A 19,770-nucleotide genomic window follows, 5' to 3' on the forward strand; every position below is an offset into this window, starting at 1 on the left:
AAGGTTGGGAGTGACTTACACACCACTTATTTTCTGCTAACAAATTATAGGGGTAGCAATTGTACTTGGTTTGATTGACAGGGGTTCTGGAAAGAAAAAATTATGAGGTTCCCGAGGAAAGATAATCTGAGTGCGAATGAGTTCTCTAGTCACCTTTATTAAAATCTGGGTCCGCATGTCAGCTTAGGTCACCAGTCTGAATTGTTCAGTGAGAATTTGTGTGAAAGTACACTTGTGGGCAGGCTTGTTGATGGGTAGCAGGCAAAATAAAATTGGAGAAAGCAGTCCCCTGAGGTTCTACCCTTCTTGCCTGTATAATGAAGAGTGGGTTTTGTTTGATGGGAACCTTTGCAGACAAAACAACAGACGTGAACCTGTAAGTATTGACTTACTGGCCATAGGTCCTAAATTTTTGCAGTGTTATTTATTTCAGTTCTGTTTCATCACAATTGTTAAGACATGACATTTAAATTCTTCACCAACTCTCTAGAAACTCTGCTTTCTTTGTAGTTGTCTTTTTGATGTTTGTCCTTGCGTTTGCGGGATAGCTTCCGAAAGGCGGAGAGAACCAGCTAGCACTAGGATGGCTAAACACACATGCCCAGAACTACTGCACAGCTCTGTGTCCAGGAGTATGTTTAAAGCCCAAATCACTCAACAGAGAGAAATAACCAACATTTATCGTGCACTGACTATGGGCCAGATACTATTCTAAGTAATTTACCTAAGGATCTCACCTAATCCTTACTGTAAATAGAAAAAGTAAGTACAGCTATGGAAACTGAGGCAAGGCAAAGTGATTGAATGAACTGGGATTCAGGCTCAGAAAGTCTGGCACCTGAGGCCTTGCTCCTAACCACTGGGCCACACTGATAGACTCCACACTGAGCACTGGGCTAGGCTCTAGGGATGTGTGAGCTAGCAACATTTCAGTGTGTTATTCAGATTTGGCTTTGGAATTGGATGGATATCTTTCATGTGTGTATCAGTTTTTCTGAGCTGCTAGGAGGTTACCATAACAATATGGAACATTGTCAACTGTCATGGTCAGCAAATAGAATTAAATAACTTAGTTTCTAATAATAATGCAACTGCTAATGTCCTTCAGCATCCAGCAATTACAACTTACTTGAATGAGGTCTTTATTATACTTCTGTTAAGAAGCACACTCTTCTATTAGTTGTTAGTATATATATATATATATATATATATATATGTTAAATAAGTATCAATAAGCCTTGTCATAAGAAACATAAATATATTAACTTTTTAAATTGTTCAAATACTCATGTGTATCAGCTAGCTTTTGCTACATAACAAGTATTCCCAAACTCAGCGGCATTTATCATTGCTCACAAACGTATGAGTAACTGGGTGATGATTCTTCTGGTCTTAGCTGGGCTCACTCATGAGTCTGTGGTCAGATGCAGGTCAGATAGTTGACTCTGATGATCTAGGCTGGGCTTTCTCACACGTTTGTACTGTGACCGGCTCTAGGCTGGAGTACCTTAGCTGGGACAACTGGCCTCTCCTTCATATGATCAATCATTACCCAGCAGGCTGGCCAGGGATTTTTCACATGGTAGCTGAGGGGGTGGGGAGAGCAGTTCCAAGAATGAAAGCAAGAGTATGCATGGCCTTTAGCGAGGCCTGGGCTTGGAACTGGCATAGCATCAGTTCTGTGGTCAAAGCAAATCCCAAGAACGGCCTAGATTCCAGGGGTGAGGATATAGACCCACCACTTACTGGGAGGGGCTTCAAGACTGCATGCAAAGGAGGGTGGATGATACAGGAGCAGGATAATGGAAGCCATTTTGAAAACAGTCCACCATCCTATGTGAAACAGGCATTATTGTGCCCATTTTATAGATAAAAGAAATCGATGTCCACTGTTAAGTAACACGCCCTAAAAATCATTAAACTAATAAGTAGTAAGTTACTAGCACTAATTAGTAACTAGTGAGTGGTTGAATGACAAAGTTCAACAAACTTAGGTATGTCTCACACCAAAGCCCTTTGTTTGAAGCACCACTCTGAGGTGGTCAAGGCCTTTAAGGATCATGTCATTAATGATCTTTTCAAAAATGAAAGTGATGTCTGAGGATGAGTAAATGGGAGAGAATAAAACTCAAGCAGAATTCTAGCACATTCGTTTTCATTTACTTACACTCACAGGCAAGAATAGCTTTAATCAAAGGGCATTTCTTTAATTTAATAAAATGACCCTTAGTGATAGTTGTGGATTATTCACTTTTTCAACCCTGCCTTCAACAGGCAGGCATAGTTGGTGTTGGATGTTTCCCTTTGGTAATATTATAAAGCCTGGGATGATCAAGTACAAATATAATTCTCACTTGCAAAACTTGCCATCTCCAGAATATTTGGGTAAAGTACGAGTATAGTAGTAGTCATTGTCATGGTTGTAGTCAATGTTGTTTAACTAGATCTAATAACAAATATCATATTCAGTGGGTAGTTATGCTGCAAAATAATGGAGCATGGGGAGGCCTTTGGCAGGGTGGCAAGTACCTTTGAGAAATTCTGAGTTAACAGGTTACTTTGCTGTAATTTTTCAGAACCTTTAAAAAACTGATGCCCATTATGACTCTCAAAGAGGCCATTTCTCAGAATTACGTGACTGCAAAATATTCATCTGGTAGAACTCTCAGACACACAGTATTCCACAGAACCCTTCAAAAATCTAAACTTGATTCTGATCTCTTTGAAGTTATAAGAGGAGTTAATAATATTTGTGTAGCTTCCTCTGTGATATAGGCACTGTCAGAATCATATCAGAAACCCATGAAATAAGTGATATTCTTATTTATAGTTGAGGAAACTGAGCTGTTAATCCACCTGCCCAAGATCCCCCAATGGTACCATAGCTGAGACACTGCTGAGATTTGAAAGTTTCAGTGACTGCCCAGGGTGATTCTGCTGCTTAGAAGAGACAGCATGTCTTGCAGACTTTTGTAATCCCTGTAACTCCAAGCCTACTGGCTAATCCTCTTGTTTATTACCTAGTTATTATTATGATCATGCTCCTGGTCAAATGTTGCAATAGTAGAAAAGTTAAAAGATAACAGGTAAAAATTGTTCGTCATACCATCAGCATCAGAACCATTCCCAAGAGGTAAGACTATGATCAGTTTTTTATTATTCTTCCATAAGTTTTTAATTATATGTGCATGTATATATCTTTCTGTTTTGCTTTCCATAAATGTGATCATACATGTACACTTTCCACCTGATATATATTTGAGATCTTTTTTTTAAAATCAGGATTTATAGATTGCATCTTTTGTTTGTCTTGATCTACCATTTTTAAATTTTTGTGATGGACTGATAGATTTTTAGGGTGATTCTAGTTTTTTTAAATTCTTTTTTATTTTAATTTTGCTATGACACACAGTGCCTCAATGGAAAAAAAATCTTATACATATATCTTTGTACGATTATGTTTTGAATGAAAAACAAAAATAATATATAAGGCATTATTTTTCCACAGTTACTCCCTCTTAAGAAAAATAGTGGTCCCTGGCCAGTTTGGCTCAGTGGTTGGAGCATTGGCCCTCAGACCAGAGAGTCCCAGGTTCGGTTCCCACTAAGGACACATACCTCCGTTGCAGTTTGTCCCTGGTTGGGGTCGTGTGGGTGGCAACCACTCGATGTGTCTCTCTCACATCAATGTTTCTCTCTCTCTTCCTCCCTCTCTCTCTCCTACTCTACCTGAAGATAAAAGCAAAAAATATGTTCTCGAGTGAGGATTAAAAAGAAAAAAGAAAAATAGTGGACTATTGCCAAGAAAATGTTAGAGGAGCTGTCAATAAACGTTTTTTGTTTGTTTGTTTTGTTTTTTTTAATAAAAATTTTGAGCAAAACTAGTAGCCTTCTCCTCTGGTCTGCTCTGTTCTGACCAGAGGAAGTGGACTGCGCCCGTGGCCCTGTCAGACGCCACTGTGACTAAGAACCACAGTGACGAAGACCAGGAGGGGAGGCTCTGCCTCCTGGAGCTGTTCCCGTGAACAGCTCTACGTAGTAGTTTGGTTTTGACAAAGATTCAATATAAACTGGGCACTTGTAACCAACTATCATTTTAAAGACACTGTCCATCATGTTATGAAATGGCCCTTTCAATGATGTGTAGACCATGAACAAAATTCAGATGTGAAGCCAAGAATGCTTTGACTCAAGCAATTTCACCTCTAGCAATTTATCTTAAGGAAATAACCTGGCAGGGACATTTTATTGCCTCAAAAACATTCATTTCAATTTCACATTATTTATGGTAAATTATTAGCAAAAATGGGAGAAGACCAAATGTCTAACAGAAGAATGTTTGACTAGATCTAATATAACTCCTTTCACTGGGGCATTATGCAGGTATTAAAATAATAAATGTCATGACAATTTAGAACCTTGGAAAAGGAAAAATTGTTACCTATGCCAAAATGGCAATTATAAAAGAATATGTGTATATGCATATATTATAAGGCCTGGAAGATTAAAATATTTGATTTGTTAGATGTTTGAATTCTGGATAGTCTTTTGTAATTTATAAAATTATATTTGTTTTATAATTATATTTGTAAAGTTAAAAGTTAATAGTCCACAGAAGGTAATTTATGTTGATGTCTAGGAAGATTGTACACCCTGAACCAAAGTCTGTTTTAGCCTTAGTCAGGGACTGACATTTTTATTATCTATTATTTATTTATTTATTTAATCCTCACCTGAGGATTTTTCTCCATTTTTGTTCAGATAAAGTGGGAGGGAGAGAGAGGATGAGAGAGAGAGAGAAACATTGCCATGAAAGGGATACATCAAGTGGCTGCCTCCTGCATGACCCCAACCAGGGCCAGGGACGAATCACAACTGAGGCATGTGCCCTTGGCAGGGATTGGCATTTTCTTTTTTTTTTTTTTTTATCCGCACCCTAGGACATTTTTTCCATTTTTTGCTCAGATAGAGTGGGAGGGAGAGAGAGGAAGAAAGAGAGAGAGAAACATCGATGTGTGAAAGGGACACATCGAGTGGCTGCCACCTGCACGACCAACAAGGGCCGGGGACAAACTGCAACTGAGGCACATGCCCTTAGCAGGAACCGACCCCGGGTCTCTCTGGACCTCAGGATGATGCTCCAACCGCTGAGCCAAACTGGCCAGGGCTGCATTGACATTTTCAAATGGCACACTAAAGCCTATAGCTCTCTCCTAACTCTTAAGGATGTTGTGTGTAATAAGGTGATCATGTGTCCCCTTTGGTCTGGGACAGATTCTATTTGAGCCTGTTGTCCCAGTATGATTGTCACCAGCACTACTTTTCACTGTCAGAGTGATTTTGTTTGTATAATAAATTCTATGAGGCACACTCATTATAAGGGACATGCTAACCATCCTGCTCTACCACATTTTCTATTCTATCCTTGTTTTATTATGTTTCTCTGGTACCATCCCTAGATGATAATTTAGCTTTCTATGGCTTAGAAAGTCTTTCACAGCGCATTGATTTCACCTTGTGCCAAAAGCCAAAGAAGTATATATATGCATCATTAGTGAAAACTCAAATGTAGTGTCTATTATGTTGTATGGTAGCTCTTTTGCAGGATCTTTAAAAAATTCTGAAAAATTGAAAAAGTTTTTCTCTGCTAATAATTAATCATCTTTCACGGTGTTAGGTAATAACCATTTTGCAATTTGATATTCTCGTCTTTTTCCTTTGGCTGCCAAGAGACTCTGAGCTGAACCGGGCATTTAATTGCAGCAAAAGTCAACCCAGTGTGATGGGGAGTCGGAAGACCTGACTTTGCCTTGTTTCCCACTTACTATGTGTTCGTTTTCTAGGGCCGCTGTAACAAATTACCACAAACTTTGTGACTTAAAATAACACACATCTATTGTCTTACAGTTCTGAAGGCCAGAAGTTTGAAGTCAATTTCACCGGACCAATCCCTCCAGAGACTCTAGGGGAGAAGTTATTCCTTGTTGCTCCCAGTTTTGGGTGGCTGCCAGCAGTTCTTGACTTGTGGCCACATCACAGCAACCTCTACTTCAATAGTCATATTGCATCATCCTCTTCGGTGTCAACTGTCCCAACTAGCCTTAATATAAGGGCACTTGTTATTACCTTTGAGACTCACCCAGATAATTCAGGATAATCCCTTATCTCAAAATCCCTAATCACACCTAGAAAGTCTCTTTTTCCATAAAATGTAACATTTATGGGTTCTAGCAATTAGGACCTAGATAGATATAATCCATTCTCTGGCCCCCAAAGGTTCACATCCATCCCCCATGGAAAACATATTCCTTATATCCCAACATTCCCCAAAGTCTTAACCCATTATAACAACAACTCAAAATTCAAAATCTCATCAAAATATTATAGGCTCAAAAGTCCCAAATCTCATTATGGAAGTCATCTAAAGCAGATATGAGGAGGCAAAATTTCTCTCCCTCTTTAAAGTATTTGGTCCAGTGCCTTGCACATAGTAGATGCCCAGGGAATTTTAGCCACCATCACAGTGACTTCCTTTATTGCTTTAAGGGGAGGGTAGCACTCCCTAGATCCCACCTTCTCCTAGCTGAGAGAAGATAAGGTGTAACATGATGACGATCATGATCTTAATAATATCAATAATAGTAGAAGTAGAAATGACAATAATAGCAACTGGGAGTTTATCATCTACAAAAAGCTTTTCTAGGAGTTTTACATGTGTTTTTTCAGTTAATACTCATGAAACCCATTTGGGGTGGAAACTATTATCATCCCAATATTCATCTGAAAAAAATTTCGGAGAGGTTACAAAATTAGTTTAGTAGCCAAGCCATGAACTTCATGCAGCCTAATTAAAAACAGATCCACCCTGCACATGTGTCCTATGTCAGATTAATTCTCTTTTCTGGTCTTGGCATACATGAAATGCAATTAAAAAAACAAACAAACATAACAACAATGTTCATTTGACCTTGGGTTTCTGTACTCCGACTCGTATTCCTAAAATGGGATTTCTCCTCCTCTTGAAGTTCTTTTTTTGTTGCTGTTTATTTTTAAGCATAGACTCTCCCCTCCTCCAAATTTTTATTTTAAAAACCTGACACTTTCAGACACATTGAAAAATTGGTACAGTGAACACTTTTGTACTTTCTATTTACCTGTTCGTAATCCTTTGTCACTTAGGTCTCTTTCTACCGGCGCAAATATAGTTTTGCTTTTGCTGGATGATTGAAAGCTGCAGTTGTCATGACACTTTGCCCCCAAATACTTCAGCATGTGCCCTCAAAAACAAAGAAGCTCTCCTTCCTACTCATATGATAAAGCCCAAGAAGTTTAAATTTGATATAATATTTAACATACAGTTTGTGTTCAAGATTTTATCTATCTGTTCCAATAATGACCTTTTCCAGCATTTTTTCCCCTAAATCCAGAAGTTCACTTGCCTTGCCCTTCGTTAGAGGCTACATCTCATTTTTCCTTTCATCTAGAGCAGCTCTGTAGCCTGTTTTTTGTTTTGTTTTGTTTTTCTGTTTATCTCCTTTCAATGACCCTTGAAGAGCCCTCTTCACCCTATAAAATCTCCCAAATTTTGGATTGGTCAGATACTTTCCTACTGATGAGATTCAGGTTAAATAGATTTGGGCATGAATACTGTAGAGGTGATGCAGGAATCATTTCCTACTTGATTATGCTTAAGAAAAAGAAATGTGAGACTCTGCATAAAGAATGATCTGATATTTTAGGAAAACAACTAAATACTGAAACCCATAATAGAACATCATCTTTGAATGGTCATTGATGGTTTCTGAAGCACATTTTGCACACAAGTATTTCATTTATTCTCGTATCAATGAGACCAATGAGGTGGCTATTATTGATTTGATCATAGTCCCAGGGCAACTAAGACATGGATGTGTGAGTGACTTGCTAAATTCTTGGAATTTATTCCTTGGGAGATGGGATTTGAATCCTGTTTCTGGACCTTGGTTTTGGATCTCAATTCTGAACCCTTCCCACCCAGTCAATGGATAGGGTTAGGTAGGATCAATTTTTCAAAAACAGTAACAATTATCCTACTCAGAAATGCAACAGAATTCAGCATAAATTTGTGCTTTCTAAAAGCAGCTTTCTAATTGTCTCTGGACCCCAGCAAGTGTTTGGGAGTCTACATTTATGTAGATTATGTGTTAAGACTTTGCAGAGCTGTTACTATTTTAAATGCCATAGGCACTTGCTGGGAAATAATAATAGAAAGAAACTGAGATGTCTCCCTGTAAACATGTAGCATGCTGATAATAAATACAGATGTTAGCAAAGACATAGTCTTATCTTTATTCTGTGTTAATACCCATAGAGGGATAGATGGTGAGCTAAAAACAGTGATTTTTCTTTGTTGGTTATATTTCCAGTGTGTTCCTGGGTGGAGATCTATGGACACTGGATCATGTAGGAAGGGGGCAACTTGTCCACAAGAGTGTTTTTTTCCCTCTAATATATTGAGATTTTGCTTAAATGTTCATTTTATGAAGTAGATTTCCGAAGAGGAAAATCAGTGCCTGGAACTAACTATAATCTGGAACAAATAGATTTCATATTATTTTGATAAAAGTTTGGTATCCGTATGGCTTCTGAGAGATTTTCACAGGAAAAGGGAGTTTTTCCTCCCTTTATTGACTTTCCCAAACTCTGTAGGAAGCCACCAGCAGAGAGCTGGCTTGGCTTTTGAAACTCAGCACTTCTGTTTACAGACTCTCCATGTCAAAAAGTGGCCAGGAAAAGAGGGACGTAAACCAATGAGTGTGGAATAGGATCTGTTCTGCCAGACATATGGGATCCAGGTCCCATCTTTCTGCTCATCAGCCGTGTGACTTTAGGCCATGCCCATTCAGTGAGTCCCCCTACTGTACTAAGGCAGGACTCTTGGTGTCCATCAAGACAGTGTTGTTTAGACATAATTTAATGGCAGCAGACCCATGGACTTGCCCCACAAGCATCTAGTATAGATGACAATGTTAGGCAAATATAGGATTTTAGAGCTTTTAGCTCAGAAGCATAACAAAGTCTTTCTCTCTCCCTCCTCCTTTCCTGCCCATCTTTCTTGTCAGCACACAGTAATTCCCCCAATGTGAAATGTATCCTGGTTCTTGTTCTTCAACTTAGTGGAGTCCATTGAGAAGGAGAAACAAAGGTCACTATAGTTTCACTGTAAAGAGGTGTGTAGTGCCATATTTGACCATACATGCTCTGGAAGCTGAAGGACTTGAGTTAAGATCTTGCCTCTATCACTGAGCAGCTGAGACAGTGAGCAGGTTACATTATCTCTTTATGCCTTGGTTTGCCCATCTGTGCAAGGGTCGTAACTGCGACTTTCAGGGCTGTTGTGAAGATTGTGTAAGGAGATATATGTGTACCCAGAATAAAGTGCAATTTAACTTTTTGTCTAACCATTTCTTCAACCTCTATTCTGTGTGAATGCTCGTCTTCCTCTAGTCCCTGAATGATACAATTTTGTGCTTAGTCTTAGGTAGTAGTAGATTGTCCTACCTACCATTACTTTGTCATAAACTGAATTAATTTAAACAAAAGTACAAGTTAAATATGATAATTTCAATGTCTAGTTCAAGGGATTGACCTATGCTCTGAATTTCTTTTAATGTTCAACTATTTTCCCCTCCTTTTGTAAAGGGGATGTGGTGCTTGATTTCTCCTCTCTGCTTCTCCACCCTACCTCTCTCCCAGGTCATTGACATACTGGGTCTTAGGTGCTCTGCTCAGAGGCTCACTGGGAGGTATAATAGGATGAGTCTGGTGCTTCTCTCCCAGGGTTCTTTCATACCCTCTAACCCCCAAACATAGGTCTCCCCTGACCTTCATAGTGGCTATATTCCAGATGGTCACTTGCCCAAAATCTAGGCATCTACCCTTCAGTTTCTTGTTGCTGGGGTCCTTCTGTCCTACCAAGAAATCCTATGGGACAGTGAGACAGGACACAAGTACTCTCCATTAGGGATATTATTCCTACAGGTGGCCATATCTGACCTGTAGGAAATAGGTTCCTATCCCTTGTCTGACAAAGTCATGGAGTAAAGGCTCACCCCAATATCAAAACATCACCCAATTCCACCACCAAACAATGAGTCAACCTGGTTCTTATTTTAGGACATTCTGACCCCTGGCTCCAGGGGTCATGTAATAACTCTTCTCTTCTTGGGCTGGTGACAGGATAGGCATCGCTTGACACTTTTTACCCTTAAAGTGAGCAAGGAGCTATTTGACTCACTGCACAGGTACCAGCCAGTCATCACATGGCAGCTTGAGACTTCCCGTTGGAGTTCTATATCCATTTAACCAGGACCCCAGTCAGAACTTCAGTTTTACCATCCTGTTAAATGAAATCATCACTTAATTAATACCTGGCAGGTAATAAATGCCAAATAAATGACAACCGTTTTATAATAAAATGAGAATGGGTCTTAGTTCATTTCAATAAATAATTATGAAATACTTACTGTGTGCAATGTGAGAATATAGAAACGAGTAAGACACTGACCTTACTCTCTCAAATCTTATGGTCTGGTAGTAAAAATAAACATATGTCTTTATTTTGAGTAGAAAATGGTAAATAATATAGTAGAGTCTAGGATTTTAGAGAATGGAAAGTTTGGATGTTTGGGGAGCTCCCTGGCTTAAACAATTCTGGATCTGCCAGCAGATTATATTCTTTTTAAATATAAGGATCCTCTTTCCTCCTATATCTATCTGCCCTAGCAGTTCATATCCTAAATTAAATGATCATACTGCCATTAGCAATGGGCCACCTCAGTGACTCATGGGCCACACAGTGACAGTCAGATTTGAAACCAGGGAAGCTATCACAAGCCATAGAGCCCTTCAGTTACGATAGTTTCTGATAAACCTCATATTTCAAGTACCATTCACCATCACCTTTCTCATCATCGATCTGTGTGCATTGAGCTCAGATTTCTGTGCCTGGGTAGGGAAGTGTGGTGGGAGGTAGGATTGGAATAGGAGGATTGTTATGGACAACAGGGGGTCCTTAAGGCTTTTTGACCAGTGGGAATACATGATTAGAGGATTACATTCACCTGACATGAGAGGGGAATGGGAACAGGGCAAGACTGCACACAGGCAGTCCAGATAGGAGACTTTTTGCTTTCTTTCAGAATAACACAATGCAGGTTTAAACAGAACAGAAGCTGTGGGAGTGCAAAGCATAGGAGAGACGGAAGAATAAAAATGAAAACTTTTAAAAAATCAAGAGGGAAGAACGGGTGATTTATGGCAGAGGAGGAATGTAGTTGGGGAGGGGGGACGGGTGAAATGATTTTATTTTTAGCTATGCCCAGTTTGAACCCCTGGTGGAATCTTCTGGTGAGAGGTGGTTGTGAATAGAAATGTATAACTAAAATTCATGGCAGGCTGCAGTGCTAAAGGTGGGAATTAAGGAGTTGTATCTACAAACGTGATCCCAAGGAGCAGCAGTAGGAAAAATGACCTGTGCAGACACTCACCTGAATTATTCAGGTCCCAACTCTCCCTACATTTTTGCACAGGAACTACACACATTGCAACCCATACTTAGTTTACAGAAAATCTGAGCATATTTAAAAAGCAACAAGTATTTATTATAGGTTATAAAGCCAATTTTGGAAGTATTGCATTGAAAATATCACGTACTCAAACTTGAGTGTTTGTGAAAATAAACTATTCCCAAATGAGAACAAGCAAAAGCCATTTTTTCCAAGCTTTTTATAGCAAGGAACTTAGCCCCAATCCCTTGCATTTGGCAGGGGCTCAAACATGGGGAGGAAAGTATAAAAGCTTAATAGTGGGAAAAAGGCATGAAAGGTTTCAGCTATGCCCTGACTAAGGCTCTGGGCATGGGGAAGCTGATGGCCGGCTGCTTAGAACCAGAGCATCCTCTGTGATCGTTAGGGGAGCAGATGAGGATTTCCCCAGTTGTTCTGAAGTTGGAAACGGACTGAAATTAGGAGAGCTGGCAGTTATTGATCAAAACCTGGCTGATCTGGGGTGGTTGCTGCAGAGGTGATAGTTTGGTTTCTGAGGCTAGTTGCTGCAGGTTTTGAGTGAGACTTCTATTTTTATATACAGCCTCGCAATTGTTTGTGGGTGTATTCAGTCTCTCATGCTGAAACATGTTCAGCTTTTAAAAATTCATTGTTTTCTCATTGGCCTGACCCTCTTGGCCACCATTATCCAACTCTCGTATATCCTTGAAAATTGCTTTCTGAGGTGTACATTCAGATCAGTTTTCCAGCGAATCCCATTATGTATTAAATCTTTTAAATATTTATTGTAAAACAAAAACAAACAAAGCACCTTGATACCATAAGAAGTTAAAACCATGCAGAGAATATAAAATAAAAAGACAATTTCTTTTCCCTTGCCAGCCCCAAGCACGACTCCTCAGAGTTCACCACAATCAATACGTTCTTATACATCCATTTAGACATGGTCTGTGCATATGTAAACATATGGATTATATACCTACAGTTGCATATTTACCTCCTCTTTTAAAAATTTTATGCAAATGGGATTATAAGAACCCCCTTTTTTTTTTCAAGCGGCTTTTTTGTCATCTTTGGAGAACTTTACATTGGTACAGGTCGGTCTATCTTGTTCTTAAATTTTAAATCTTTGATGGGTATGCCTAACTTGCTCATACTTATCCCCTTACCAAATGTTTAAGAGTGCTTTGTTCTTCACACTTTTATTGACATTAGATATTTTTCCTAATTTAAACCAAGATGATAGATATGTTAACTTGAATTTATTTTACTGTCAATGAGATCAAGAATCTGTTCATATGATTTGTTGGTCATTTGTATACATCATTTTTCTGTCCCCCTTTTCATTAGATCAGTTTCTTATTCCTTTGTAAGAACTCCTTGTTTGTTAAAGCCTTTTTTTTTTTATCATTTGTTCTTTCACTTTGTGTATGGTCTTACTTTTTTGCCATACACAAGTTATCATTTTAACTATTTCTTTTTAAATTTTAACTATTTAAATTTATGTTTTTTCTCATTCATTTGAATTGTATGTTCTGAATTGAAAGGCCTTCCTGGTTTGCATTTTTATTCATTTTTTGCTTTTTAATAAAATTATTTTGTTTGGTAGCAGAATTGCACGGGATGTAATTGGAAGAAATTGGAGTGTCTGGTATTTCTCCCTGAAGTAGTGCACTCTGTTATCTCAAAAGAGCTAATGAAAGCTTTAGGGTTAGAAGCCCCGAGTGTCCCCCAATGATGAGAATAAAGAAACAGGAAGCAAGGCAGGAAGAACAGTCTTCTCAGGCAGTCTGCTGAGGGCATTATTTTTTCTTCTGGAAACAGTATTTGATGGTTGACACCCCATCCCAGCCTTAGTTCCCGTAGCTCAAAAACATGGGTGGCAGGAAAATGTGAGAAAGGCATCGGTCCAGGGGTAAAATGCGACCCTTCTGTCCTCGGGCCAACGCCCTTACTGCTGAACCAAACCAGCCAGGGCTTAGGGGCTTTTTCAATCTTTATATGACGATAAGAGAAGTGAGGTTCAGAGAGGTTAAATAACTTGCCCAGTGGCACACTGCTAAGAAAGATCAAAGCAGGAATACAAACCCAGTATACTTTCTACTTTCTGTTTACCGCTGCTTTTACATGAGGCGCAACAAGTCCCTGCCTTTATGAAGCTTACGGTCTCAATTAGAGAACACTTTTCGTCAGAGAGGGTCTTAATTTGTCTCTGGGGAGCAGTGGAGAAAACTTTCTACCTGTCAGCAAGATTTAGGCTAGTCATACATACTCAGCTGATGGAAGCTGCTTGATGACATGGACACCCTTCATTTTCTCTCATCACATTCATTTCTCCCTTCTCCTGTGTCCTTCTCAGGTTCCCCTCCTTTGCCTCGTCTTCCTGGCGCCCTTTTTCCTGTCGGAGTGTCCTCCCCTCCACACCTGCTTGTTTTTCTCTCTTGCATTTAGACAATTTCTAGACTCTAAATGCCATGCAATGCACTTTGGGAGGAAGAGAGAATTCCACTGCAGACAAAATAAACTATTGATGGATGTCAGTAAGCCTGGGGGTCCTTCTTTTGCATTCCCTGACATATAAGGGACTCCGGATTCCAAAAGCACGTTTATGTTATTCTGCTGTCGCTAATCTCTTTTTTTTCCATGATTAACAACCCAGTTCATTGTTTTCAGCTCACATTAATCTTCTCTTCTGTGAGTTTGGTAACATTTGGAGTCATTTCCCTCTGTATTTATCCATCTGGGATCTTTAGAAAAGATAAGTTTGCAGAGAACCTTTTGTTGCTCATGCTGAAAGATGTTTGTTGCTCACTGCTGTAAGAGGAATGAATGTTTCTCCCGTCCTAAGAGAGAATCCTGAAGTCAGGCACGGATTCTCTACACGACGCAGAGAGACCCCTCAGTGGAGCTCCATGGGGTCCTCCAACTGGGATTGAACTGCAACGTACCAGCATCAGAAATACAAGCCATGCGCCCTCGATCTTGACTGTCCTCATGGAAAAGATGGGTTTGGGAGAGAACTGTGGAGGTAGCGGAAAGAGTTGTGAGATTAATGAGTCAGAACAAAGTCTTTGGCTTGAGTTCTTATTTTATTTTATTCTTTTTTTTTTTTTTTTACCACCTACACGCTATTTGACCTTGGGCAAGTCACATAATTTCTCCAAGATCTGCTGGCGTTCTCTGTAAACTGGCCCCAAAGATGCCTGTTCTCTCTACATGAGAGAGTGGTTGGATTAATTTTTTCTCATCTGCTTTTGAGTAAGCACATAACCTTGCTCATATTACTTAAGAATTGCACTTTCCGAGGCCCCATTCCAACATTAATAATACACAGAGTGGGGCAAAGGTAGGTTTACAATTATTTGTATAGAAAATAAGGTAGTAATAAATAATAATACAAAAATAAAGTCTGTGTTTTGCATACTCCCAACTGTAAACCTACGTTTGCCCCATTCTGTGTTTATGATTGGAAAGAAAAAAAAAATAGGCTATTGGGGAAGTCTTAGAGAATAATATTCTTTATTTCTCATCTTACATTAAAAAAAAAAGGCTTGGAGTTATGTGTCACATTTAAAAATCTACCTGGGAGGGAATATGTTATTTAGAAAGCGAATAATCCTTTGGAAATTCAGTTAAGGGCATCCTCCCAAGTATAATGTAATCTCGGGAGGTCACAGGGAAGGCAACTCTTTTGGAGAGTCTGGGCTCTCGGTCCCTAGCAACATTTTGTTGTGAAGGTCGGAAAACATTCATTCTTTTCTTAATTCAAGTAAGATATTTCTCTAGAGAAAATATTCCAAATTGGAAACCCATTCAAAAACCATGACAGATACTGCTATCTATGGTCATTACCTGTGAAATATTATTGTTATTTCTCATTGCTGGCCCAGTGCAGGGCTAAATCACAGTAATGCATGCTATTGTAGGAAGGGAGAAAGGTGTAATTAAATTTCATTGCTGTAGAATTTAGAATGGGTTCAGGAGAAGAACCAGTAGAGACAAAAGAAATCTAGACTGTTCTAACTCTGCACAATTAAACACAAAGCAACGTAATTCAGAAATGTTGTCACTTATTGACAGTTTTCTCTCCCAGCAACTGGGATTTGAACAGGAGATTCCCGTTATGCAGAGAGCTCCCAGTGGTGTTGATGGAAATTACCTGCATAACCAACCCTTCTGTCCACATAGAATGCCAGACGCCGGAGAGCCATTTTAATTGCATCGTACCTCCCTTTGCCAACAAGCTAATTGCATTTGCTTCCCTTTCCTTTAGGTATCCAAGCAAGGACAGGAATAATGAAGAGACACATGTGTTAGTGGCAGCCTTTTGAACTACGAAAGAAGGAAGTCAACAGTGTGGACAGGGCTGGAAGCGTCGCCACGCTTGCTTGTTGGCGTAAATGAGGAATGGGCTTGTGATTATGCAGACATTCCAGCATGAATCTGGTAGACCTGTGGTTGACCCGTTCCCTCTCCATGTGTCTCCTCCTACAAAGTTTTGTTCTTATGATACTGTGCTTTCATTCTGCCAGTATGTGTCCCAAGGGCTGTCTTTGTTCTTCCTCCGGGGGGTTAAATGTCACTTGCAGCAATGCAAATCTCAAGGAAATACCTAGAGATCTTCCTCCTGAAACAGTCTTATTGTATCTGGACTCCAATCAGATTACATCTATTCCCAACGAGATTTTTAAGGACCTCCATCAACTAAGAGTTCTCAACCTGTCCAAAAACGGCATTGAGTTTATCGATGAGCATGCCTTCAAAGGAGTAGCTGAAACTTTGCAGACTCTGGACTTGTCTGACAACCGCATTCAAAGTGTGCACAAAAATGCCTTCAATAACCTGAAGGCCAGGGCCAGAATTGCCAACAACCCCTGGCACTGCGACTGTACTCTACAGCAAGTTCTGAGGAGCATGGCATCCAATCACGAGACAGCCCACAATGTAATCTGTAAGACTTCCGTGTTGGATGAACACGCCGGGAGACCATTTCTCAATGCTGCCAATGATGCTGACCTTTGTAACCTCCCTAAAAAAACTACCGATTATGCCATGCTGGTCACCATGTTTGGCTGGTTCACCATGGTGATCTCATATGTGGTATATTATGTGAGGCAAAATCAGGAGGATGCCCGAAGACACCTTGAATACTTGAAATCCCTGCCAAGCAGGCAAAAGAAAGCAGATGAACCCGACGACATTAGCACTGTGGTATAGTGTCTAGACTAACTGGCATTGAGAAAGAAATGTGTGTGCAATTGCAGTAGAATAAGTGGTTTACTTCTCCCATCCATTGTAAACATTTAAAACTTTGTATCTCAGTTTCTTCTGAATTATGCCATTGTTGAACTTTTAACAGACATGAAAACACAACAAATGATTTTAGTTTAGGTGATCCACCCCTTAACTGTACCCCTGGTGGTATATTCCTGAGTCAGCTACTATCGGAACATTAGTTAGCTCCATCTCACTATTTAATAATGAAATTTATTTTTTTAATTTAAAACCAAATAAAAGCTTAACTTTGAACCATGGAAAACAGAGTGACTTATTGGTCAAGAAAGCAGTATAGTCATGTTTATTGCTTTAAAGAGAAACATACAACCTTGGTGAACAAAAGAACTATCATAATGAAAGATGTGTTATCAAACCCTATTGTACACGGGGGAGCCATAGAATACCGAGCCTCAGTAAACCCAGGTGATAACACACAGTGTGATGTCCTGTAGAGGCTTAATCAGTCGGGATGCCTCTGTTTGTTATCTAAAAGTTGGCATGTTTAGCTATAACGGTCTTTTGATAAATAAACACACTACTTCTATCTAGAAAACTCTGGTGAACAGAGTTTTGTGACAAACATAGAAATAGCTATGCCAAAAAGGAAGGTCCTAATAGTCATCAGCTGTGTGCAAGGACTGCGCAGGGCATTTTTATACACTAGTATTAAGTCCCTAAGCCCTCACTACAGGAGGGAAAAGTGACAACTGTACTCCATTTACACAGGAGAAAACTGCAGGTGGAAGAGGTTTAATGACCTGCCAGGTAGAAAGTATCAGAACTCGAACTTGAAGCAAGTTTTCCTCTCTGAAGATTGAGGTCTTCTCATTATGTTCCCGGTGGATTGATTTAAAGAGGTATAAACTACATATTTAAAAATGCACTCATATTAAGTATTTAGTTCTATAAGGTTTAAGAAATGTATATACCTCAAGATGTTACGTCTCTGATATTGTTCAGAGCTAGGAGAAAGCTCATTTCTTTTTTGGAGTAGAGAACTGTGTGGTTGGGGGGTGGGGGGTTAAGGTGTCATTACAGACAATCCTTGAAATTTGGGTGGGATCTCATCAGATGGTGATGTAGCCAAAGAAGGTAGAGGAAGCAGAGGGGGCAAAGGGATACAAGGATAGGGAGGAATTTGGGGTGAAGGAGTCTATGTAGGGAAGAAGTGAGAGACAAATTGGAGCCATACCATGGGGATCTGCATTCCATACTCAGGAGTAAGAGTAAATGATGGTATTTATGGAATGCTTACTATGCACCAAGTACTTTTTTGAGGTTGTCTTAATTAATCCTTACAATTACCCTATGAGATAGTCTTTTGTGAATGAGGAATCAGAGACACAGGAGTTTAAGTAATGAATTCAGGACCCTAGAGCTTATAATAAGTAAAGCAGATAATGAAACCCAATCAGTCAACTCCAGAACCCATACACTTCTTAACTACTGCACTCTATTACTTTACAGTCATAGACTTTACTACGTAGAGTTACTAGTTTCCCAGACCTAAAGGTTTGCACACTCCTAAGTGATGGTTTCATTTTAAAATAACAGAAAAAAATAGCCCTTTAGAGAGCTTAAATAAGAAGGAAGTATCCTTTGCCATTTTGCCTACATTGCTTTCTCCAGTCCAGATTAGGTTGTCTTTGGGGCTCCAGGAACCACATTTCTGCCTTACAAAGCACTGCAGTTTTTAAACATATCAATTGTTTCTAAAAGGGTTTCTGGCATAAACCACGGGTGTCAGCCAATCCCAGACCTGTTGTAAGGCATCCAGAGCAATGTGGCCAGGCTACACTGGCACCCCTCTCTCAAAGCCATGGGCTTTTCATGCCCACCCTAATCTTTCTAAAAAGTGTAAAGCCTAACCTAGAAGCCCGAGATGTGAAATTCAGGATATGGGCCCCAGAACTCCTGCATTCCAGTGAGAAGGAAGCCCGACTGTCTGCTTTTGCTAACTGGATTTGAAAGCCTTCCAGTGAAGTTGGAGCTTTGCTGAAGATTTAACGCCCCCTGGAGGACAACATTATAATATATCTTCGTAAGTACTACCATAGAAAGATGCCTACCTGAACACAACCCACCCTCCTTTTTTTCCCCTAAAGAATAGGAAAATCAAGCCTTTGCTAAGATAACCTTTTAAAATGTTAAACAAATTGTATTTATTTGAGTGTGTGAGTCACACTCACTTTCAGCTTTCACAAATTACATAATCCATTCCAGGTACTCCCTCTAAACTTTTACTAATAAGAGCTTATTTTGCTAATGGCCAATTGCATCAGTCAAGTGAAAGGAGCTATATAGGAAAAACTCCTGAGGAGTGTTGTAGTATAGGCGGGTTCTTGTTCAGATGTGGCAAAGTTAAATCCCCACATTTTAGTTTGTAATTCTCCACACGCATAAAGGTAAAAGGTGCCTCCTCATTTAATAATTACCTCCTTGCTTGATTGCTACAGGTAGATTTTCAGTTAATAGTGCCATGCGTGCAAGTACTTTTTAAAAAATAATAAATCAAATCTATTTAATAATAAAATGTATTTTTAAAATTTAAAAGCAATTGGAGAAAGTTGATTCTTTTTTCTTGAACCAATAACAGGCTATAGGACCCCTTTGTGACCAGGATGGAAAAGAAATGTTCTTCCCATCAGTTTGTAGGGATGCTACAGCCCAGTGGACCAATGGCTCATGATGCCAACAAGTGGGAAGAGCTTACTGAGGTTTGTAGCTGTACAGAAAAAGGCCCGATATGGATGCTCAGATTTTGATCCCAGCATGCTTATTAGTTTTCAACCCTTTACAGATGTTTATATAGTTAGATAGCTACCAATTTTAGGACTGTAAAGTTTTTCTCAAAATTAAATCTTGTTATCTAAGGCACATACCTTCTTACCTTCTAAATATTTTAAATAGCAGCCTCTTTGCCTAACCTTCTCCTTTAGCACCATAA

At 39.4% G+C, this 19,770-nt stretch overlaps 1 protein-coding gene across 2 annotated transcripts in view; it reads left to right on the plus strand.

The window, feature by feature from the left end:
- The window catches only part of LRRC3B (leucine rich repeat containing 3B), an 80,651-nt gene extending 63,566 nt beyond the window's left edge, over window positions 1-17,085 (plus strand). For both annotated transcript variants that reach the window (XM_036267127.1, XM_036267126.1), the window contains one exon: window positions 15,820-17,085. In XM_036267127.1, the coding sequence (XP_036123020.1) occupies window positions 15,984-16,763 (780 nt within the window). In that variant the 5' untranslated portion in view covers window positions 15,820-15,983 and the 3' untranslated portion in view covers window positions 16,764-17,085. The remainder of the gene's footprint in view (window positions 1-15,819) is intronic.
- Window positions 17,086-19,770: the final 2,685 nt, after the last annotated feature.

Source organism: Molossus molossus, unplaced genomic scaffold, assembly GCF_014108415.1.
Source record: "Molossus molossus isolate mMolMol1 unplaced genomic scaffold, mMolMol1.p scaffold_m16_p_18, whole genome shotgun sequence".
NCBI lineage: Eukaryota > Metazoa > Chordata > Mammalia > Chiroptera > Molossidae > Molossus > Molossus molossus.